The 24005-nt window shown below is 47.8% G+C and overlaps 1 protein-coding gene and 1 long non-coding RNA gene across 9 annotated transcripts in view; both read right to left on the bottom strand.

Annotated features, from left to right (window-relative positions):
* The window catches only part of TRAK1 (trafficking kinesin protein 1), a 113470-nt gene that overhangs the window by 74551 nt on the left and 14914 nt on the right, over positions 1-24005 (bottom strand). For 6 of the 8 annotated variants that reach the window (XM_081825106.1, XM_081825145.1, XM_081825033.1 and 3 more), the window contains exon 2: positions 6916-7110. Coding sequence is in view for 4 of the 8 variants with exons in the window: in XM_081825033.1 (XP_081681159.1) it covers positions 6916-7110 (195 nt within the window). In the remaining 4 variants the exon portion in view is untranslated. The other 2 variants (XM_031016979.2, XM_081825093.1) reach the window with 2 other exon arrangements.
* LOC145722359 (uncharacterized) lies at positions 16760-22208 on the bottom strand. The gene is made up of 2 exons (XR_014146576.1): positions 18859-22208; positions 16760-18646 (listed from the first exon to the last, which is right to left on the bottom strand). It is a non-coding gene; the product is annotated as an uncharacterized LOC145722359 (long non-coding RNA).

The following is a 24005-nucleotide window of genomic DNA, read 5'->3' as shown; positions in this document are numbered from 1 at the left end:
TAATGAAAATTGTTCTTCTGAAGAATTTTAACACCATGGGGGAATGGTCAATGTATATAATTAAGTAAAAAAGCATTATTGTCCCAGATACGTAATATATTTGTTGGAGGAATAAAACCACTTAAAAATATCTCACAAAAAAATGAGAAGTGGTTGCCACGTTAGTCATCTTTTTGTCCTAATTTTTGCTAAATTATCTACAATCAGCACACTTTTATGACCAGTGGATATATTATTTTTAAAACTTCACTCCCTTTAAAGACTGTTTACGTTCACTAAACGGCCAGGCACTAACGGCTGAGCAATGGAGTCGGCTCCATGATTCTGTCAAACAGTGACAAGCATCCGTACTTTTTCCACCCTGAAAATCAGAAATGGATGCTATCTACCAATGCCATGCCACCAACAGAGGGTCACAAAACTTTTAACTCAAAAAAAAAAAAAAAAAAGAAAAAGAAAACATTAACAAGCTCACTCAGGACCAGGACTGAGACACGAGAGGAGCATCTGTGGATGTAGGAGCAGGGAGAAGGTGCCCCTGAGGACGGAAAGGACAGGACGTGGCATGGGCTGTGGCCTCCGTGCAAATCAGGCAGCTGGTAAGAAAGATGACAAACCCGTGCTCAGTTTCCAGAAGCCTCTGGAAACGCCTCCTGTGGGTGGAGAGAGATGCAGAAGCCGCCTCCAGAAAGGCAACAGCTAAAGCAAAGGAGGTGGGGGAGGCAGGAGACCCCGAGACAGGAGACTGACAGGTGTCCGCCGTTAAGCAGAGGAAGGAGAAAAGAGATTTACCAAAAATGAACAGGAACAAGCCAGACCAGAGAGGCCTGGTCCGAGGAGAGGCAGAACTACAGCACCACTGGGGACAATTCAACTGCACATGGAGGTGCCACAGCCCACTCTAGAGCCACAACAAGGAGCCGTGGCCCCCAGAGAGCCCGTGGCCCGTGGAGAGCCCGCCGCCCGCCCGCAGACAGACCACTGTCTCTCCAGCCTGGCCGTGGGGGCTCGTAGGAATCGAGCTCTTTTCCCTACCAAGGGTCATTTGTGTTTGTTCCCAAACCCGTCCGTGTCCGTTTTGCTTGTTAATGTAATTATACAGTTACGTTTATTATTTCATGAGTCGCACAGAAAAAGAGCTGTTTCTATGAAAGCGAAGTTTAATACCTTGAAAGACTAAATTAAGGATTAAATGGCCAATTCAATTTGGATACACAGTTGCACTATATCCAAAAAAAATCACTTAACAAAGAGGGGATCACGGACTTCGAATCCAGTGTGTGTGTCCTAGTGGACTCATAAGGTAAAGCACTTAGGAGCACTAGCCCGGCCAACAGGAAGCACTCCCCAGAGATGACTCATTATTACTGCTTGCATTATCATGATGGGAGCAGACAGATGAGAGCCATGACAGTGGCAAAAAGGAAAAGGAGGGGGCACCACAGATGGGCGCTCCAGGAAGGCTTCCTGGAGGAAGGCTCTTCTGAGGAGGGCACATTTGGGCTGAGAATCAGAGATCAGGAAAGAAAGGGGAGGGAGGGAGCCTCCGTGAGGCAAGCGTGGGGTGTCCACAGTGGGCTGGGGCGATGGGGGAGGGTGCAACGAGGCCGGTGGCAGAGAGAGCCAAGAGCCAGGTCACAGGGTTCTAGAAGACCCTGCCTTTGATCCAAAGAGCAGGGAGAAGCAAAGGAGCAGCATAACCCCAGGGGATCTCGAGAAAAGACCAGCTGGGCTGCTGATACAAAAGAGAATCGCAGAGAAGCAAGGTGGATGCAGGCGAGCAGGTACGGCAGCCCAGGGACGGGATGGCGCGGCTTCGACCACGCCGGTGGCTGCAGGGTCAGAGAAGGGGTCCGAGATGCATGTGCACGAAGAATTAACAGAGTCGGCTGATGGCCAGCAGGACACAGAATTGGGGTAAAGCATGTCACATTTCTCAAGACAAATGTGTAAGGATGGGGGGGAAATGTTGACAGTAGACATGCTAAGCCAATGACTGGGCATAGGAGCCTGGAGCCAGGAGGGAGGAAAGGGAGTCAGAGGTGGGCAGAAATTGGCGAGTTGCGAGCACGGAGCTGGGAGGGGAGAGTGTGCAGAGAGATGCCCGCAGGGCATGCCCACATTTCCAGCAGCACCTCACAGTTACGGGCTTCAGATGACCACTTCCAGAAGAGAGGCTTGTGAGGGCTTATTTTTTAAAAAGCTCTCTCAGTTCATCAGGGTCGACGGCCACCGATTTAGAAGCTCAGAAGAAGAGGGAAAACCGGTCAAAGAGGTTGGAAGGACGGGCCAGAGAGACAGGAGGAAAGTCGAGGAACAGGAACGGCAAGTGTCCAGAAGGGAGTGGTCACTGTGTCACGCCTGCTCCGGGGGCACCAGGACCTCCAGGGACGGCTGGGTAGAGACGCTGGGGTCCAGCCCACGCTCTGGCCCGTTAGACCCCCTGCAGATGCTCTGGGCCTTCATGCCTCGTCCCGAGCGGACTCCGGCTGCCTTGTGATAGTCCTAGGGTGGTAAAGTGTAACACAAAGGCTCGTGCAAACAATCGTGACTCCCGGGACCACATGGACACAAGTGAATGAACACAGTGGAAATCGGCGTATGATATCGACTGTGGGCTCCGGTCCTCCCTGGGCACAACTCCAGAGTGCGGGGGTAAGGGGCAGGGGGACCCGTCCATGACCCCTGGCCCGTGGAAGGCCGGCACCGTGCATAAGCCTAGTGAAGCACTTTGCCACAGGCCTCGGGTGCTCCAGCAATGGCCTTTCATTTTGTTGTTGTTGTTGTTGTTGTTGTTTAGATTAAACTCTAAAAAATTAAAATGGCACAGGGACCTGGTAGAATATGCAAGTTCCCAGACCCCACTCGCTTCTCCCACATGAGCAAGGCAAGCAACTCAGTGCAGGATACCAGCAGAGGCCTGGAGGGCTTCCTGCGTGGGCCCAAGCCAGATGCAGAGTCCCTGCTCAGGTAAGGGAAGAAAATCCATAATCCAGCAGATGTTTTCACTTCCTCAGCCAGAAAACCTCAGCTGGAACTCAAAGCTTTAAGTCAAGCTCACAAAGGATTATAAGTGCATCCCAGGCGCTCAGTGAATACTTGTTGGCTGATTCATTAAGATTAGTTTACAGTAAAAGCAAACAATAGAACAATGTCTTGAAACTTGTTTGCTTTATAACCTTCTCTTCTCCTTAGGAAAAAGACTATTCCAGGGAAAGTCAGAGGTGAAGGGGTCAGAGAATCCTATGCCCTTGAGACACAGAGAGATTTCTTTTCTTGACCCAATGCTCCTTAACCAAAAAGCTACAGAGAGCAGGCCCTGGAAATGAGGAACCAGAAGGAGCCAAAGCTACCTCTGTACCAACACAGCCACCTTCACGTCTGGTGTCTGCAGAAGGCTTTGTGACAAGAAAGGTCCACAGCACGCTCTAGTCATTTCCACCAGAGATGGGGAAGTGTGACCTACAGACCACATGACAGAGGCAAAACCACAGGGAAGGAGGGAGGAAACCTCAAGTGGACATTAAGTTACATCTGGCTAAGTGTCACCTGGGACAGCGACCTTCAGGGGAAAAAAGGTGAATCTTGAATATGTAGGAGAGACGTTTTATAAATAAATAGCTACTGATATTCTCAAACTGAGGGTTTGCTCTTTGTATCTCATTTAGTAAGCTTTATTCTTAAAATATAATTGCTTTCTCATTGTGCTCTTCTGAGAGAGTAGTTAGGATACGGAGTCAGACCAGACAACCTAGGTCTGAAACTCAGCACCACCACCCCCCACCCCCTGCGCGCTGTGTGACTTTGGGCAAGCTTCTTAACTTCCCTGTGCCTCAGTGTCCTCCTCAGTGTCCCCCTTTAGGTTGGGGACAGTAAGACTCTTTCACTCAGAGGTCACTGTGAGAATTGAATGAGATACATGTAAGGAATCAGGAACAGTGCCTGATACACAGTAAGGGCTAAATGTTGACTATTCTTTCTTCTTCCTAGACCATCTAATCCTAAATGTCCCTTATTTATGGGTACATTTGCTGTGTGAATCATTTTCATGTTCTGTTTGTTTCTCACACTTCTCGGGAATCAAAAAAAAATCAACCTGTTAAAATTTGTCTGAAAAGGTCATTCTACCACCTGGTAAAGGTAGACACCCAAAGAGGTAGCCACCTCTTCTTAACCAGCCAGGTGAGGGGCTCCTGGCTGGCTCAGTCGGCACAGCATGTGACTCCTAACCTCAGAGTCTTGAGTTCAAGCCCCATGTTAGGCGTGGAAGCTACTTAAAATAAAAAAAAAAGAAAAACAAAAAAAACAAGCCAGGGGAGAGCCAGATTCAAAAGGCAAAGCGTTATTTCTCTACTCTGGGAGACAGTCTGTAAGAGAGGGAGCTGAGGTTTACCTCATCTCCTATTATCAGAACCCCTAGGGTACCCCTTTATCCCCACTCCCACCCACAACAGAGAACCACTGCCCTAACTGATGAGCAAATAAATCTAAGAGGTAACAGCTCTGTTACCTTCTCCACACCTCACAACTGATTTTACACACTGGTGAGTCAGCGCCGTGGCCACTGCATCTCCTGGGTTACGTACCTATAAACAAACAGTGGAACCCAGAAAGGACACCACGCATGGAGCAGGGCTCCTGATCTGTGCCTTCCACCGACCTCTCAGCCAGTTCGGCGAGGCTCACAGACCCCTCCTTAGAAGAAAGAGTTGAAAACATAAGATAAAGTACAAAGAACTAGGAAGGAACCAATTGCATCGCAATGCGGTTATGACAACTTGCAAATAGACTGTGACAGAAGAGCTTCTTTGTCAATGTATTAAATAACAAGATCTATCGGCACGCCTCATAATGAAGGTAATTTCAAAGCAGTGATGAATAAAGGTGGCATTTCTAAGTATCTGTCTCCACTGCAGCAGGACATGAAAATCTTGATTTCTCTACTGGTGACAAAGTCACAGGGCCTGCTGAGAACACCGTGCTTTGGTTCCTGTGTTCACCGTGAAAGGAAATGTTGCATTTCAGTTAGAAGTTAGTGAAAATAAAGATGTCATGTCATTTCATTTCTTTACAAGTTCACAGATTCCCCCAATTTCCCTCTACAGACTCGTCGGGGGTCCTAGGACCTCCGTTTGAAAGCCCTGCTGAGGAGTTAACTCTTAACTATTTAAGAGTTAACCCCAATCGTTCATTTAATGAACAGTTTTAATCAATACCTACTTTGCTCTAAGCACAAGTAACGCAGAAGGAAACACAGAATTAAGGTAAGACTTGGGGGGCGACCATGCTCTAAGAACTTTCAGGGTCTCTGCTCAGCGTTTACTTCGCTTCTTCTAATTTTGGCATATTCTGTGTTGTCCACTGCCAAATCCAATAGGAACTTTTTCTCCCTCTCTTAAATATATAACCAAAAACAGAGCACACAAACAGAAACAAGCCACAGCGTCTGTTCAAGTCTACTGTTTGCAAGTATCTCAGAAGCTGGAGGTCAGTGCTATGGAAGAAATACTAGGAGCCCTCCATGCCTCCACTTCCTCGATAATCAAACCAGCCCTGCCAGACTGCAGACATTGCATAGGGATGAAAGGAGCAATTCATGTGAAAGTTCTCCGAAGTCCTGCCCGTGGACGGTTCCCATTACACTGTGATTGTAAGTGATTCATCTGTGTAAGGACCCAGGAGCCTCCTGTGGCAGAAATGGCCATGCAGAGTCCCACAGAATCACAGGAGGGTCTCTTAAGGAAGAAGAAGTAACACACGGGGATTTCTGAAAAAACCGTTCTGTTGTCAATTCTCCCGTGAAGCAGTCTGAAGGAACCAAAGACGGAACCTGCCAAGGACGTGACTCTGGACACAGTTGTCTATCCAACACCACATCTCTTGGTGTAACAGATACCGTGAGTCAACAAAAGTGACTGCCAAAGAGCTTCCTATACACTACCAGACACGTCAGAGAGTCTAAAGGGCCACTGTGAACACTGGTACAAATCTAACACGCTTCGTATCTGCCCTGGTGTGGATTATTCTATTTTTATTCCGATCGAAACTGATTACCTGCCGTGTTCACAGAGACTGCAGGATTCTTCTTAGGCATAAACACACAGGTCAGTTTAAACAAAATTCCTTTCTCATTAACATCTAATGGAGAAAAAAGTGAAAACAGACCCAGACACATTCTAAAAGAGAAACTTGTAGTTCCAACTTGTTTATTATACATGATTTCCCAAATTCAAGAACATTGGAGATCACTCTGTATTGAGACAATAATTACAGAAAACTTAGAGATGTTATAAGCTGGTTTTGAACCAAGTTACCATCAAATAGAAGCAGGATTGCTGTACTTTTTATTTTTGAAGACAACACAATGATACACAGGTATGTAAATGATCTCACTTCCAAAGTGACATCACTAACTTAGACGAGGCTAAAGTTAACTTGAATTTTAAAGTCAGGGTTGTCAAGACAAAGGAGAGCTGGTCTGTCCTACCAACCTCATTGGTCAGCCTTGGTATACGAGTCTTGCTATGTCATATAAATAATACTAAGCAGCCAAGATGTTCCCAGTGCCTTTGGTTTAAATGCAAACTCCCTCCCAGTGACAGTTTCTATGGACTCACACGGCATTTTGGTAAGAGGGGGGAAATGGGAGCATTTTCAAATTCTTCTGTACAGTTAAGAGAAAACTGGTTCAAATGAAAATTTGTACCTGGTCCCCACCACCCTAAAATTTCTATTTGGAATACTCCAAATCAAGGCCTCGTGTGTGGCTGAACCCTACAGCCACATTTCTCAGGGCACCCTTCCACGAACGGCAGGCCGTAAGCCCTGCCAGCCAGTGTGAGGTCCCACGCGGGGCCACAGCTAAGGACCACTGGCCGTCACGGCGCCGTCAGCAGACGAAAGGGAACTACTCACGGAAGTACTTCAGCGTCTCTTCGATTTGCTCAGTTGTGAGGTCGATGTTGGCATCTGGAGAAATGAGGGGTGTATGGAGCCAGTCGTCGTGGTCATAACCGTAGATGGTGTCGGCTCTTAACTTATAATGGGGCAGCTGCTCCTCCAGCAGGCTGATGATCTCGACTTCCGGAAGGTTAGTGCTGTTGCACACGTCTAGAGAAAAGAAGACAGGGAAATGAGAGCCCAGACCCGGTTCTGGCCTGGCAGCTGCTAGCTAACTAACCTCGTGGCCCCAGTGGGTGTCTTCAGCCACGTAGCCACAGCCCGGAGCAGCCAGATGCGCTCACATCAGGGACCTTCTTCCAATCCAAATTCCACTCTTGAAACATACAAGACCGACCTGAAACATTTCCTATACTGTTTAGCAGCCCACTTTCTTCAAAGTGAAGCCACAATTCTTACGCTTTCTGGGCTCAGTCAGTCTTCCCAATCCTTTCCCGGACCATCCTCTTTCAATCACTCTACGGGTAAGCCAAACCAGCTACAATTTCACCAATATGTCTAACTTCCTCCTGCTACTCTTACCATTCAAGCCATCCCCCCATCTGGGACTGTGCCTTCATTTAATTCACTCAACTGTTCATCCGCCTGTATTTCTTTCCATTCATCCATCCAAATATATGCTGAGTCTGAGACTCGGGAGACGCGCACAGTCAACACAACAGTCATGGTCCCGCTCTTGCAATGCTTGTATTCTTGTGGGGCTTCCAAACCATTAAAGCAATAGGTATTCCTCCATCAAGGCAGAGGCCGGGTCTTCCCGGATATGTTGGTGTTTTGAACACTTCAAGCGGAATTAACCTCTTCCCTCCCTTCTATATTCCCACAGTGTTTTGTCAGATCTTCTATTACTGCCCTTATTAGGTTCTGTCTTCTGGGTATTTTAGTATCCAACCCATCTCCCTGTGAAATGGACAATTTCCATCAGTGGTTATTCCCAATCCACCACCCGTACTCCTCACAGGTCCTGGCCTAGACTGTGTGCTCAAGGGGCGCACCAGAATGCCTGTGAAGGTCGATCAATCCATAAAAAGCCCATCAAAGAGGTCTTGTAATTAACCTGTAAACACAACAACACATCCAATGTACCCAGGACAAGACCAGTCTTCCGCAACTTCTCTACCCCTGGGAAGAATGAATTAAATAAATGCTAATGGACGAGTGTTGATTCTCTCTCAACTAATTCTGACATCAGTCACCATATTGGCCCAGTTCACAGAGAGTATTCGTGACCCATGATGGCAAACGGCAGGTGCGAGCAGTGGTGGTCTTGTGAACCCATAAAGAAACTGAAGCACCTATGGTGCTCATGGCTGGACCAGACAGTTAACTCAGTCTTCCATCCTAGGAATGAGCCCTCCGTGAGAAAAACCACTCAAAAGATAAGAAGAATACAATCAGAGCAATTCTTAGAAAGGTTATTGCACAATATTCTAGCCTTGAAGTAGTAAACAAAGGTGGGGGCCTGGATCACGGCGGAGGGCAGAGCATGGGATTCAGTCTCCCGTCCCTCTCCAAAGTGCAGGGAGGGGCAGGAGGAGAAAATCCTCTCGAGATATGTGAACCCACACAACGGCAAGGTGAAGGGGTGCTGACAAGAGATCACCATTATGAGTCATTCTGAGAATGTGGAAGGTGGCATCAAAGGAAAGGAGAGAGGCCCAGCCTGAACACACACAGAGGAAATGAGTGGTGCAAAGAGTGGGAGCGAATCCCGGGGTGTAGCAAGCTGGAAGGGGAGGCGGAGGGAGAAGGAAGGGTCCGGGGCAGGGGTTCGGGGTTCACCGGGGAACCAAAGCCAGCACAGCAGGGAAGACCAGTCCCTTTGCTGCTCTCGGGGCTGAACCAAAGACAAGGTGGCAGCAGGGCGTGGCTACAGGGCCGCTCATGCTCGAGGAGAATATGGAGCCTCCCGTGCCCAGAACAGCTACGCCAGAGACTTACGAAAATCCCTCTGTCCTTTGTGTTTAAGGCCACACAGCAGGCAAAAAAATACAGAATCACAGGTAAAGGGAGCCTTCGGTGACCCAGTGTCTCCCTTCGAGCAAGAGCCCACCAAAAGCACCTGTCAGACCCCCTCCACCTCCTACCACCCCCCACACCCCGTTCTCGCTCAATTCAGTATGCAAAGCTTCACTGCAGAACATTTTGATTCAGGAAGTCAGTGTGGTTTCTCAAGCACTGAGGAAAGAGAAGAAAGTAAGTACAAGGTGAAGACATTTAGAATTTTCCTTGGAGCTTTAGGGACTGGAAGGGGACAACATCTGAACACTTAAGATTCTCGCCCTCATGTGGGAAATGTCACTGCAAGCGCCGTGGCATTTCAGCCAGCTGAAAACCAGACCCGAGCCGCTCTGCCACTTAGCAAAGGTCTGCCGCAAACAGAAGATGCCTCCTCCCCGAGGCCAGAGCCAACAGCCCAAGCTCAAGACAGATCTCATACTTTTTCTCACCTCCTGCCAACAACAAAACGCCACCCGAGAGGCTCAAGAGGGGCCCGTAATTAAGCAAATATTTCCTCCCCTCACAATCAAGTGAAGAATAAGTTCCCACAGAGCTCATCTTGGGGAGAGCCCTCACGGTTATAAAATGGCAGCCTTGTGACTGAGGGGACATGGGGTCAAGGAGGGTTGACACCCAATTGGCGGCATCTCTTAACTGAACACGGATTGGCTCCACAGAGGAAGGCAACTATCTAAAACAAAAATCCCTTCTAAGAATACCGTATCACTTCTGAGCATGTTGGCAGGGGCTCAAACTCTGAGACTTGACCTGTCCTTCCACATTTCCAGGGCTGAAGGTCAACCTATTTACAGTGTGGGTCTTTACGTCCAAGAGAGATCGTTGCCCTCAGAGCACAAGCTGACCAGGAAGATAAAGTATCAGAAGGTGAGACTGTGCCAAAATGCCTTTTTAAAAAAACTCTGTGTATTTGATTTTGCCATAACGTGACCAGCCATATAAACACAGCCAAGTTTCTGGCCGCCTGGAAGGCCCAGAGAATCAGAGCATAGGGAAGGATTAGAGACCCAGGGAGCGTTCCTTGACCTCGGCCGCAGGGTGAGGAGGGGAACACCACATTTGCCCCACAGAGAAGACATACCCAAGGCCTGAAATTGGGTAAACAGAGTATGAGAGCCTTCAAGAATTCTCCAGGAATGCCTGCACTGTTGCAAGCACCAAGCCGGCTGCCTGCAGGGCCCTCTCTGACCCTTCAAGCAACCTGGGACAGATAATACCTGTTGTGTTTTACAGATGAGGAAGCAGAGATTCACAGGGGCTGTGGAATATCTTGTCGGTCAAGGCCACGCAGCTAAGTAAGTGGCAGGTCCTGCATGGGAAGCCTCAACTGTCTGACCGAGAAAGCTATGCCCCTTCCTTCTGCCACCTGCCTTCCTCCCGTCTCTCCCAGTGGGCACACAAGAAATGCTGGGGAATTCCCAGGGTATTCGGATCAGGAAGTTTTTGTTCTAAGCAGGGAGACGACTTCAAAAGCATGACAGGGATGTGCAATTAAACACACTGACAAGTGAGGGAGGCATCAGAATGATTTTCCCTTCTAGAGCCCAGGAAGCAGAGTGGAGAAGTGAAGTAATTTGTCTGCAGAACCAGGGAGGGTCAGGGGCCCGAGAAGGACGGCCCTGCCCCCTCTCCTGGGGCTTACTCAAGCTCACAGTGTCAAAGGACACTGAAGGACCCCTTTATACTCTTGACAGTTACCATTTCTCCACAGCTCCAACTCATATTATTATTATTTTTTTAAGATTTTATTTATTTGACAGAGAGAGACACAGTGAGAGAGGGAACACAAGCAGAGGGAGTGGGAGAGGGAGAAGCAGGCTCCTCGCCAATCAGGGAACCTGATGCGGGGCTCCTTCCCACGACCCTGGGATCATGACCTGAGCCAAAGGCAGACGCTTAACAACTGAGCCACCCAGGTGCCCCCTCATATTATTTTTTTTTAAGATTTTATTTATTTGAGAGAGAGAGAGAGAGCGTGCGAGCAAGGGAGCATGGGCCAGGCCAGGCCAGGTGGGGGGGGGTGCAAAGGGGGAGGGAGAGGGATAAGCAGACTCCTGGCTGAGTGCGGAGCCCAATGACATGGGGCTTGATCCCAGGACCCCAAGATAGTGACCTGAGATGAAACCAAGAGTTGGATACTTAACCAACTCAGCTATCCAGGTGCCCCCCAACTCACATTATTAACAAGCTATAAAAATGTATTCTCAGATAAACCTCAAATAAAGAGCATCAACCTGCAGATTGAACTCAGACCCCAACAGGTCCCTGGCTGTTCAGCAACCACACAGGCCGGAACCCACCAACGCCCAGCATGTCAAACCATCAGAAGGCCAGGCCCACTCAGACGGTCAGGGTGGATTTCCCCTTCCTCAGTTACTACAACAGCCCCATGGTTGCTGGCCACACTGCGGCTGGTGCCATCTGTAGAAAGATGCTTTTTAAAAACATGGTACTGCCCTGCTTTAAAAACCTCCCAGCTCCCTATAAAGTGCTCCATGTTTCAGCTCACGCCTTCCTAAGATAAGAGGCTGTTGGGACGGAGGTTTCCCAATATCCAATTTCTGCTTCTTCCTTTTGGTAATGTAATTCCCAAGGTGTGGCTGGGCACATGGCCACCCGGCTAAAAACTACATGTCCCATCTTTCCTTGCAGGAAGGTATGTCCCCGTGCCTGGTTAACAGGATGTGAAGAGAGCCTCCAAGCCATGCCTTCTCCAGCTGTCGCATGCAGAGAGGGGGCTGGTGCTGAAACCATCTTCAACCACACAACTAAAGGCAACACCAGAGCAATCCTGGGCACCTGGGGCCACCTCGTCGAGTCCAACCCTCGCCTGGGACTTTGAGGAGGGGAAGAAAGGTCTACCTTGTTGAAGCCACTATTATCTCGGTCTCTGTAAGAACAGCCTTTCTCAGCAAGTGCAGACTCTGCTGTTTTATCCAATACCTCCTCAGTTAAGCCACACCAACTTCTCACCATTTGCTAAACATACTGTTTCACAAATGTTGGTTTTTACACCAGCTGTCCTAGCTGCCTAGAATGCCCTTCACTGCCCAGCAAACTCCATCTCAAAATACCACTCAAATGTCACCTTGTATTTCAGGCGTTCCTTGACTTCTGACTGTGGCTAGGTACACAGTACACTGATGATTTCACTACAATGTTATGTTTTTCTGCAGCCCCTTCTCCACTAGCTGTGAGACCCTCAGGAGAAAGAACGGAGTCCACCGCCTCTACATCCAGCCGGGCAACAAACAGTAAGTGCCCAGCGAGTGCTGGGTAAATAATGGGGACAAGGGCAAGGAAAAAATCAGCAATGGGTGGCAGGGCTCGTCTGTGAGCCCTGCGTCCCCAGGATGGACCAACGCCCAGCATTCAGCACAGGGAAGGTACAGCCATCTAGTGTCAAGTGTTTTCAGGCCCCTCCTGGCATCCCTGTAGGTTTTTGTTCAGCATGGAGGTAAGTCGCACGGGGAAGTGAATGTCCCCTCAATTACTCAGCCAACAACGGATTCAATCCAATGCCCCCTATTCCTACGGCACCACTTTGGGAGCAAAACATAAGGGGTCTCTTCACCTGTTCAGAGCTATAATCCCTCCCAGGCTTTCTCCAAGGCATAAGGTTTGGAGTGGGTCCTCCTACCCGAGGATGAGGGCTACATTTAGGGCTGGCTGGGAGGTGGCACAGGGTGCTAGAGACTGCTAGGCATCCAGAAGGTCTGGGGCTACAGGGGCACTATGTCCACTCGACACCTGCCTTGGGCCAGATCCTCATTCTCGCAGAAGGGCTAGAAGGAGGCCGCTCTGATACACAGGTGACATGCCAGCTTCATGGAACTTGCCAGGCATCCGAGATAAGGCTTAACATTTTACAGCAGAGGCGACAGCACTAAATTAGTCCCTGACATTTAAAGATCAGGGAGTCTCATGTAAAGACACAGATCCCTGGCCTCTCAGAAGAAATCAGCATATCCAGGACCGTGCAGTTACACGCGCTGAGTGGTGGCCACCCCCAGATGGGGGTGGGGGTGGCTCCATCAGGGTCTCTGGGCCTCCCGCCTCCATGCTGAAGCTGGAGGGCTCTGGGCCCGGGAGAGTGGGTAACCTGCACGGATGCAGGGGAGAAGCATCCTAAACACTCACCCAGGCTCCAGGAGATCCTGGGGCAACAGCAGGGGGAGGAGAAAGAACAAAAGGAGAGAGGGAACAGCATTGGATAAAGAGGAGAGCTTCCTGAGAAGAAATGCAGAATCAGAAGAGAAGGGAACAAGGGCACAGGGTGAAGTCCGGGAAGAGACAGACTGGGAGGCAAGCCAGCAGCATGACTGCCACCTGCCGGAAGGTGCGTGGGGCCCAGGTCTGGCAGGAGCGCTGTTCCGAGAGCCCGGAGGAGGGGACGCCAGGCCTGGCTCTGTCCCCAACTTCTCCCCGTCACCCCAGCAAGTCCCATCTTCGTCTGTCTGGAACTCAGTTTCTGCATCCACAGAACATAGGCGGGAGGTTGCAGAAAAGCTCTATTCCTACCCGACAGGTGTCTGAGCAGCCAGGCCAAGGGCTGTGTGTACAGCACATCCTGCTCCACCTAGCGGGGCCCAGAGCCCCGGATGTGCTGATTTCTTCTGAGAGGCTAGGAATCTGCATTTTTACATGAGATTTCTTGATTTTCTCAATGTCAGACACTCACTTAGAATTTCGTAAACACTCGAGGGCCGCATTAAACATGTGTGTGCCTCCTGTTGGTGCTCTGGGATTTCCCAACCTGGTGTCTCACTCTGGGCCTCTGAGGAATGTTCTAGACTACAGTAAAGGTGACAAAGAAAAAGCAAAGGAACCTTAACTCAACAAAAGTGGCCATATTCTAAAAGCCCATCTATCTTCTATTTTCTCCTCCCCCGCCCCAACCCATTCCATTTCTTTACCCACCATGTTTCCAGTTAGCCACAGGGGTGGTGGTCGAGGAGTGTGACCCCAGGCCTGTGCTTGAGGAGGTTCTGGAGAGGAGGTAAGCCTCCTACCATCCATTATGCTTGGCAGTGACGGTAAACTCACAGCAATGTTTTAAAGACTGCACGAGACAAGACCCTTCTCCTCGGCCACTTGTAAACCACTTGTACAGACTTGGAAACAATTCATTTTTCTTGAAATTATTAAGATTAAAGGGCGCAGATGCAAAGACTTACACACGGGCCATAATGGTGCCGGAGACACACATGATACTTTGTAACTGGGTGTCTTTCTAGAAAATTCCTATTACAGAGTCACACAGTTGAGAGACTCACCTCAGCATCTTCAAGGAAGGCAGGGTTAGTAGTTATGCTCTACATCACAAAAGTTGAGGTCTCACAAACTACAAAGGCACCATTAGAGCTAAAAATTACTGGCTCACCCGCCTCATCTAACAGAGAAGAGACTGTACTCAGAGAGGCTGAGGTGGTAGCCAAATGCCACTGAGCAACTAGCAACAATCCGAGACTGGTGCACAGCCCACCACATGAGAGGCCTCAGAAAGTAACAGTGCCATCTTGGATGCTGATTTGTCCCCCACTGTTTATAAAGCGCCCTGCCCGGTAAACAGTAAGCACTCAACAAACATTGCTGAATGCTGCAAAGCACGTGGTACCCATTACTGAATTTCATCTACTCTCATGAACCAGCAGGCAGTGCAGGGTGAGAATTAAGAACACATTTTACAAACGAGGAAACCAAAGTCCCAGAGATTATGTGAGGAGCCCGCTAGTAAGGGGCTAAGCTGGGACCGCTTCCTCCCAACCCTAACGCACATGTGCTCACTCCTCATCTGATGGGTCCTGGCGAGGATCCTCCAGGGAAGGAATCTGCGAGAAAGCACTTCCCTTCCTTTACCAATCAGTGCTGAGGAACCCTCCCAAGAACAGTACATGGGGGGTGACGTTGCCAACAGGCAGGCTTCTCTACGAGGGGTCTTCAGATGGTTCCCGAGGCTCCACCCTAGACCTCCTGTACCAGGATCTAGGTGGTGTGACCCAGGAACTGGCTTTTATGTCAAGCCCTCCAAGGGGTTCTTGCATACCAACGTTTGAGAGTTGACACTTCGCCCCTGGTGGTCTTCATTAACTGAATTTGCTTTCTTTAAAAACAAAATCAACAAGTAAGGCATGTGGCTCAACACTCAAACAGTACACAAGGGCGAGGAGGTCTCTCTGTGGGCTCCATCCCGCCCACACCTCCGCCCTGCCCCCACTTGCACACAAGACCCTTCTCAGACTCCTCACGAGAACCGGCGTGGGCCCCCAGCGAGCCCGTCCTCGCCCTCCCCTTCCCCTTACACAGGGGAAAGGGAGCCCGTCCTCACCCTCCCCTTCCCCTTACACAGGGGAAAGGCCCTACGAGGTGCAGGGCTGTGGGCGGACCGGACATGAGGCCCTGCTGTCCCCCCGAGGGGACAGGCCCAAGTCTTCCCTCCCCTCCTCTTCTGCCCCACCCCACTGAGGGCCAGCTCCCTTGCTGGGGGCAGCGCAAGTAATCTCGGGGAGGGGCAGGACCATGCAGAGAAACCCATCCCGAAATGGAAAGAAAAGGCTAACTACAAAAAGAAAAAACCTACACTGGGGAGTTCTCAGCAATGGCTGTGATCCTAAATGCCACAGAAGCGACTCTAAGAAAAAGGATAAACAATGACATGGGGAGGATTCCACTCAGGCGTCAGGCCCCGAGCTGTCACATAATCACACACGACCACCAGCCTGCAGGACACCTACCCCCGCCAGGAGCACAACGGCAGTGACAGCCGATCCGCCCGACGGCCACATTCACAAGCAGGATCGCCGACCTGACGCTTAAGCGCAATCTTGTGCAACTGACCGCGGCACCGTCCACCCGGACACACCAGTGTGTTGTGCAAGAAGAGAGGGCAAGAAGAGGAGGGCAAAGCAAAGGAGGCGGATCCTGCTATGGGGGCTCCCCAAATGGCAAAACCAAACCCAGCTTTTCAGAAAGAGTGCCCCCAGTGGACTTTGGATAGAAATGGACAAAAGCAGATGATACTACATTACAGGCTGGATTGATTCTAACACTGAGACATACAACTTGAATTGTACAGAAATTTATTTTTAAAAGGAAAAAAGTACTGTGTATAAATTCCCCACAGTTAAACCTGCACAAAAAAATCAGGAGCGTTACTACCCCTCAGACTTTGTTTTAGTGGGCGATGAATAGAAAAAAAAATACTTCGGTTTCCTAATTTCCTTAAAAGTAATTAATTTCCTTAATTTCTCCTAAAAGTGTGTATTTTATAATTGTTAAATTACCAGGGGGAAAATAATTTTACACGAAATTAGCCAGGGTCGGTGTAATGACTGCAATTAAAGTGCTCACAGCTGAATTAGCGTTTAGACAGATGGAGCTGGTATAAATTGGAACAACACTGGGAGTCCACAGTTTGACAGCATGTTTGGAGAACCAAAAATGTGTCATGACCCTCAAGCCAGTACTCTCACATATAGGATCAAATCTAAGAAAGGAGTCCAAAAAATCTAAAGTGCCAAATATATAAGCATGTTTACAGTGCATCTGATAAAAACATGCACAACCAGTTTCCTCAAAAGAGTTAAACACAGAACGACCTTATGATCCAACAATTCCAAATCTGGGGGGCGCCTGGGTGGCTCAATCGGTTAAGCGTCTGCCCTAGACTCAGGTCATGATCTCGGGGTCTCGGGACTGAGCCCCACATCGGGCTCCCTGTGCAGTGGGGAGTCTGCTTCTCCCTCTCCCTCTGCCCGTTCTCTCTCTCTTTCTCTCTCAAATAAATAAATAATCTCAAAAAAAAAAAATTCCAAATCTGGGTATATATCCAGAAGCAACTACAGGGACTTGAACAGATATTTGTACACCCACGTTCATAGCAGCATTATTCACAACAGCTAAAAGGTAGAAGCAACCTAAGTGGTCACAGACGAATGAATGGATATCAAAACGTGGTCTATACATACAGTGGGATCTCTTTCAGCCCTAAGTAGGAAGGAAATTCTGGCACATGCTACACCATGGACAAACCTTGAAGCCATTAGACGAAATGAAATAAGCCAGCCAGGAAAGGGCAAACACTGCATGCTTCCTGTTTTATGAGGTACCTAGAGTAGCAAATGCATGGAGACAGAAAGTCGAACAGTGGTGGCCCGAGGCTGGAGGGAGGGGTACAGGGGGTTAGTGTTTAAAGGGTACCGAGTTTCAGTTGGAGTAAATGACAAAGTTCTGGAGATGGATGAAGGTGGTACTAGCTCAGCACTGAAGGTACTTAATGCTACGGAACTGTATATTTAAAAATAGCTAAAATCGTAAGTTTTATGTTATGTATATTTTACCACTTTTTTTTTTTTTTTTTTTTTAAGAAAGAAAAGACGGTCACTGCATTAGGGATTTCCTTTTCTCTGACAGGGAGCCTGGGGACCTCAGAACCTCGGGGACAAGAAAAGATACACATGGAATAGAAGTTGAAGAACATGCGAGGGAACCATCTGGATGGTGGCAAGCACCGGGAGGGAAGGGAAGAGAGGAGGTGGAGGGGCTAGGCTGAGCAAGGATGCCCATTGGTCTCGGCGTGCCCAAGACAGCCCCAGTTCATGCCTGCTGTTCCCATGTAAGCATTACTATCACTCTGTCATACCCAAAGGTATTCCTTCTAGAAAACAGTGTGGCAGGTCCTCGATAAGTTAAACACAGAATCACCACATGACCCTGCAATTCCATGCCTGGGTTTATACCCTGAAGAACCGAATGTGGGTATTCAAACAAAATCTTGTACACAAACGTCTACAGCAATACTCTTCCCAGTAGCCAAAAGGTGGAAACAACCCAATGTCGACAAGCAGGTGAAGTGATGAAGAAAATGTGATATATGCATACAATGGAATGTCACTCTGCCATAAAAAGGATACCTGCGATGATGTGAATGAACACCGAAAACATCACGTTAAGTGAAAGAAGCCACTCACAAAAGACCACATGTGATATGGTTCCCCTTCTGGGAAATACCCAGAATACTTAAAGCCATAGAGACAGACAGCAGATTGGCAGTTGCCAGAGGCTAAGAGGAGGGTGAAACGGGAGTGAGCGCTAATGGGTGGGAAGTTCCCTTTGGGGGTGATGAAATGTTCTGGAAATAGATGGTGTTAACAGACATCTGAATGCACCAAATACCAGTGAATTACACACTGTCAAAATGGTTAAGTGAGAAATGTTATACAGATTTTAACACAGTTAAAAAACCTTAATAACAAAAGCGTCCCTGCTGAAAGACCACACAGCGATACCACGGCACACTTGCTAGAATGGTTAAAACAAAAAAGACAGACAGTCGCGTGAGTTGGAGAGGATGTGAAGAAACTGGGACCCTTCTACATTGCAGATGCGGATGGGGGATGGTGCAGGTATTCTGGCAGCTGGTACAGCTCTAAGTCCACTGCAAAATCTCTCTCAACTGCGTACTTATAACTGTATGGTTACGTAAATTACACCTCAACAAAGCTGTTAAAAGTAGTCCTTGCTTGAACAATGATCACCATAACTTGGGCCGACTACTTAGGAGATCCAAAATTAAAATGAAAGCTTATCAAATACAAACGGGGGTCATAAGTACCTGTAAATTATTTCTGCACATTCCTATATGTTAACAGTCACATCCTCAATACACCTTTTTTTTTTTTCAAGATTTATTTATTTATTTATTTGAGAGAGAGAATGAGATAGAGAGAGCATGAGAGTGGGGAAGGTCAGAGGGAGAAGCAGACTCCCCGCTGAGCAGGGAGCCTGATGCGGGACTCGATCCCGGGACTCCAGGATCATGACCTGAGCCGAAGGCAGTCGCTTAACCAACTGAGCCACCCAGGCACCCCCTCAATACACTTTTAAAAAGATGTTCATTGCAAAAAAACCCCAAAAAACCCAGACTCTTAAATTCAGAGAATAAACTGGTGGTTGCCACAGGGGAGATGGGTGTGGGATGGGTCAAAGAGATAAAGGGGATTAAGAGTACATTTATCTTGGTGAGCACTGAGAAATGTATAGAACTGTTGACTCATTATACTGTACACCTGAAACTAATAGAACCCTGTGAGTTCATTATATTTGAATTTAAAAATTAATTTTAAAAACGGAAAGATGTTCACCGCATTGCCAAATACAACCTTCACATCTAGCAAAAGGTCAGTATTTAAGTAAATCATACCAACTTAATGGAATATTATAAAGCCATGAATATCAATTATTTGTTCATTTCTGGGGAAGGGTCACTGGGGCAGAAACCAGAATGAAGATCTAGGGTTACAGTGTTCCAAGCACAGGGAAGAGTCAATATAAAGAAAGGCCAGACGCATCCTGTGTGGCTGGAGCTGGGGTAGGGAGAGCAATGCAGGTGAGGGGAGTGAGGCCACAGCACCTAGAACCTTTAGGCCATGGCAGGAGGTCTGAACCCACTGTGGCCACAGTGGGCAGCCGCTCCACAAGAGTGCCATGTTCTGACTCAGGAATGAAACAGGCCTCTCTGGCTGCTATATGGACAGATTGAAGGGGCTACCAGTTGGGGATAAGCCAGGATGCTACTGCTACAGTCCAGGCAAGAACCGATGGTGGCTCAGGCTAGAATGACGCAGGTAGGAGAAGTGGCTGGATTCAGGAAACACACTGAAGGTAGAGGTAACGGCACTTGCTGATGGATGAGAACTGCACAGCTGGGCTTGCCACAGATTTAAAAGGAGGAGAAGGAAGGAAAACATCCCAAAGCCCTGGAGACAGTCAATAATTGCAAAACCACTCTGAAAATCTCTTTTCTACTTCCTGTGATTTTATTTCTCTCCCCTCCATATGCCTGGGAAAATTCACTGGTGATGTCATCAATATGTCACGGACATCTGTCCACCTCCTTTTTAAGGGCTGCATAGTGTTCCACTGTCGGCATACACAATTCAGTTATGTGATTCCCCATTCACAAACATCTCACGTTTTTGCAATTAACACTGAAATAAATATTCCACAGTGGCTGCACCAATTTACATTCCCGACAACAGTGCACGAGGGTCCCCTTTTCTCCACATCCTCGCCAATACCTGCTGTCTCTCGTCTTTTCCACACGAGCCATTCTAATAGCTGTGAGATTTTGGTTTTGGTTTGCATTTCCCTGATGACCGCTGATGCTGAGCACCTTTTCATGTGCCTGTTTGGCTGTTTGCATTTATTCCTTAATAATACCCAACATCTTTTCACGGACATATTGGCCATTTTCTTTTACAGGATGCTCGTACGTATTTTTTCTTGCTTATCTCTTCTCTAATATTGATATACACAGAAGAGCTTTGTATTAATCCTCTCTCAAATATAGTACAACTATTCCCGTCACCCCCCACTGGCTTGTCTCTGGTCTTGCAACCCTACTCGTGTTTCCTGGTTTCCCCCCCACGGCCCTGTGGGCTGCAATAGGACTTTCTAGCAGGAGCTCCTATGCTGGTGGTAAGTAGGGAAGTACTCTTATACTGCACAGGCAGGAGCCCTTTCAGCCCTATTTTAAATAAGTTTAAAATAAGCGCTACCCGTAGGGCTCCATCTCCAAGGAGGTGTAGCCCAGCCTTGGATGGCTCTCAGTTTGCAGTGACTGCACTTCCTTCTATGCCCACATTCATGGAAGATGCAGGGCTCAGAGCCCCCACCGCCTGCATGTCTCACTGCCTGGCTTCTGCAGCCTCGCCTTATCTCCCAGCGTCCTGTTTGTGCTTTGTACTGTTTAATGTTCTGGTTACAAAGTCGCTTAACTCCTGTTATTTCTGGCCTGCAATTGTGCAGAACATGCGAGCTTTTCAGGAACAGATATATCGTGTTACAGCAAGAATCCCTGTCTCACGCTTCATTTTTAAATAGTCAAAATGATCCCCCATTTTCTTTACAGTTCTAGCCTGTGTCCCACTTCAGCATGGCCTTGCCCATCTCAAGATTATTAAAATATCCAGCAATACTTACTTCTACCACTTTTATGGCTTCATTCTTGACAGTCTATCTTTGAGCCATCTGGATTTTATTGGGTGTGACAGTGATGGAGGGATCCAGCTGTACTTTTTACAATGATAACAAACAACAGTAATAATAAGGCAAACATTTATGGAGTGTTAACCATCACTAAATAAATCCTACCAGGTGAAGCCGCTGCTCTGTGAAGCCAAACCTAATCCTTACTGATGTGGGCAGTTACCTTTAAGTCACCAGGAGGTAAATCTCTATTTTCCTGATTCTCCATAGCAAAGATAGGAGAGCCTATTACACTTCACCTCACCAATCTCCCTCCCCCTCCCTTGATTCCTGTTGCTTTAATTTGTGGGTTCAGATCCAGTCTCCTGTTTTAAAATTATTAACCTTTTACACTTACACTTGCTTTCTGTTTTCCAAAAACATCTATACCCAATATTTATAGTTAGCCTCTCTAAAGCTTTCAGGGCAGCCTGAGCTGAGCAGCTGCCCAAGTTCAAGGCCCATATCCTCCCACTTGTCCTCTCCTCCCCAAAGTTACCTTTTACTATGGAATGAAAACCAATTAATGTCGAAGGTTAAACTCGGAAATCAACAGTCAGATGTCAAATCAGGAAAAGTTTATTTTATTAATAGAACACAATTTTATAAAATCATAATGCCTACTGTGCCTCGACCATTGGATGCGGTCCACTGCTTTATTGTTCATCTAAATGATTTCCTAGGCAGGAAATTCTGTTTATAAGCGAACAATGGTTACTTTCTCAAAACATGAGGTGAGATCATCTGGTTATTAAAAGACTATAAACTCATCCCCAAAACCATTACTATAGCCCGACTAAAAGCATTTAAGCAAACTAGATAAAACCAATAAAACCTGAGCGTGAAATGATTCCATGTTCCTTGAACCAGGTCTCAAACTAACACAAATGTAAATTCAAAAAGTAGACAATTACTTTGGTGACTCCTCCAAAGCAGAATATAAATGAAGAAATAGAAAGGTATGATAAAGGACAAATGTTAAAGGTATGTCCTCAGCTGATGTAGATCTGATGCACAGGTTCTCAGGGGCAATGAAAGAACTGGGTGTACACCTGTATAGCACGATGACCATTCAAGAAGATTCTTGGCTCAGGCAATGCCTGGGTGGCTCAGTCGTTAAGCGTCTGCCTTTGGCTCAGGCATGACCTCAGGGTCCTGGGATCGAGTCCCGCATCAGGTTCCCTGCTCAGCAGAGAGCCTGCTTCTCCCTCTGCCTGTAGCGACCCCTGCTTGTGCTCACTCTCTCTCTCTCTGATAAATAAAATCTTTAAAAAAAAAAAAAAGAAGAAGAAGAAGATGATGATGATGATTATTCCTCGCTCTGCTCTCCAAGGCCAGGACTGAGCCTGTTAGGGCCAAGAAACCAGGGTAGCAGATTCCAAGAGGTGACCCTCCAAAAGCTCATTAAAAATTCAGTCACACTGGGGGGGGGATAGATGGGAGTGGATTGGGGGTGACAGCTAAAGGGTCTGGAGTTTCTTTTGGGGGTGAAGAAAATGTTCTAAAATTGATTTGTGGTAATAACTGCACAACCCTGTGAACAAACTAAAAGCCATCAAATTATACACTTTAAGTGGGTAAATTATATCTCAATGGAGCGGTCACACACACACACGAAAGGGTAACCACAAGAGATGGGGAAGTAGGGTCGCCGAGCACACCTACTACCCTTATTTAGGCACACCTCAAAGTCCTTCACAAAAACGATGTTCCTGAAAGATAAATCTTAATCCACCAGGAAGGTTAAATCACCTTCCCCATCATCCTTGGAAAGACCAAGGATCTTCTCATACCCCTCCCAGATATTTCTATGGAGAATAGGTTAAGCAAAACGAGGTTTCACACTAGAAACAAGAAGCTTTGGCTGCCTAGAAAATTCAATGACATGGAACAGCCGTTTACGGCTTCACCATGCTGAACGGTGGGTGGAGTACTACTGGACCCACCAGCAGCCTCCCAACTAACAAGGGGTATTCCTTCTCGTCTGTTAGGTTGACACCCGGAGAGAAATCAGGGCTTGAACATCTACACCAGAAGCCCACCAACTATGATCCACAGTCAAATCCAGCCACAGCCTGTTTTCATAAATAAGGACTTTACTGAAACCCAGCCATACACTCATTCCTTCGGTATGGTCTACGGCTGCTTTCAGCTATGACAGCAGAGGCCAGTTGTCACAACACAGGTCATGTGACCCACAAGCCTGAAATATTTACTCTCTGGCCTTTAGGAGAAAGGTCTGCCAACCCCTGTTCTAGGCCACAGGAGAGATCATGGACTCCCTGAGGCTTCCTGAAGGCCACCAAGGGGCCTCAGCCATTTGAGGATCTTCTCAAATCCGGCTCTTCATCTTATTCACAATTCTTCCTTCAACTATCTACCCTGGCTTTGGTTTTGGTGCACTGTGAACAAAATACCACTTCGCAGTTCTGTGACTGAGCGGGGCCACAGAACTTGCCTCGGCCAGTCTGGAATGTGAGAATGTGTTGGTTGAGTTTGTCTGCTCGGCCGTGTGTTCCGCCGGAAGGGTCCAGCCCTAGACAGCCAGAGCCCCCTGAGCTCAAATCCTCAAATGAGAACTAAGTGGAGCAGACCCAAATTGAAGCCCAGGCAATCCTCAGGTCACCTACGACCACGATCTAGGAATAAGTGTTGCAGCAGCCACTGTGGATTTGGGAGTGATTTATTACCCAGCAAAACCTGACTAATATATACACTCAGTTTAAAATGACATGATGTCTGATGACTGACAGCTAGAAGAATAAAGTTGCCTGCACGGCACTAAAATCACACCACCATCAGGACCTCCTAACCAGCAGCCTAAGCAGGAAAGACATGGTCACGCTTGGCTCTCATAATACCCTCCCCCTTGCAAAAAAAAAACCAATTTCTGGAATGAACTCCAGGAAACAGCAGATGGGGATCAACTAAAAGGTGGAAGGAACAAGACAGAGGAAGGCATGGAGGAACGGAGGGAGATTTGTTTTGTTCTACCCAAC

Source organism: Leptonychotes weddellii, chromosome 1, assembly GCF_054177405.1.
Source record: "Leptonychotes weddellii isolate Sample4059 chromosome 1, ASM5417740v2, whole genome shotgun sequence".
Classification (NCBI taxonomy): domain Eukaryota; kingdom Metazoa; phylum Chordata; class Mammalia; order Carnivora; family Phocidae; genus Leptonychotes; species Leptonychotes weddellii.
Note: the sequence above shows the minus strand (reverse complement) of the source record. Positions and strands in the feature narration are given on the sequence as shown.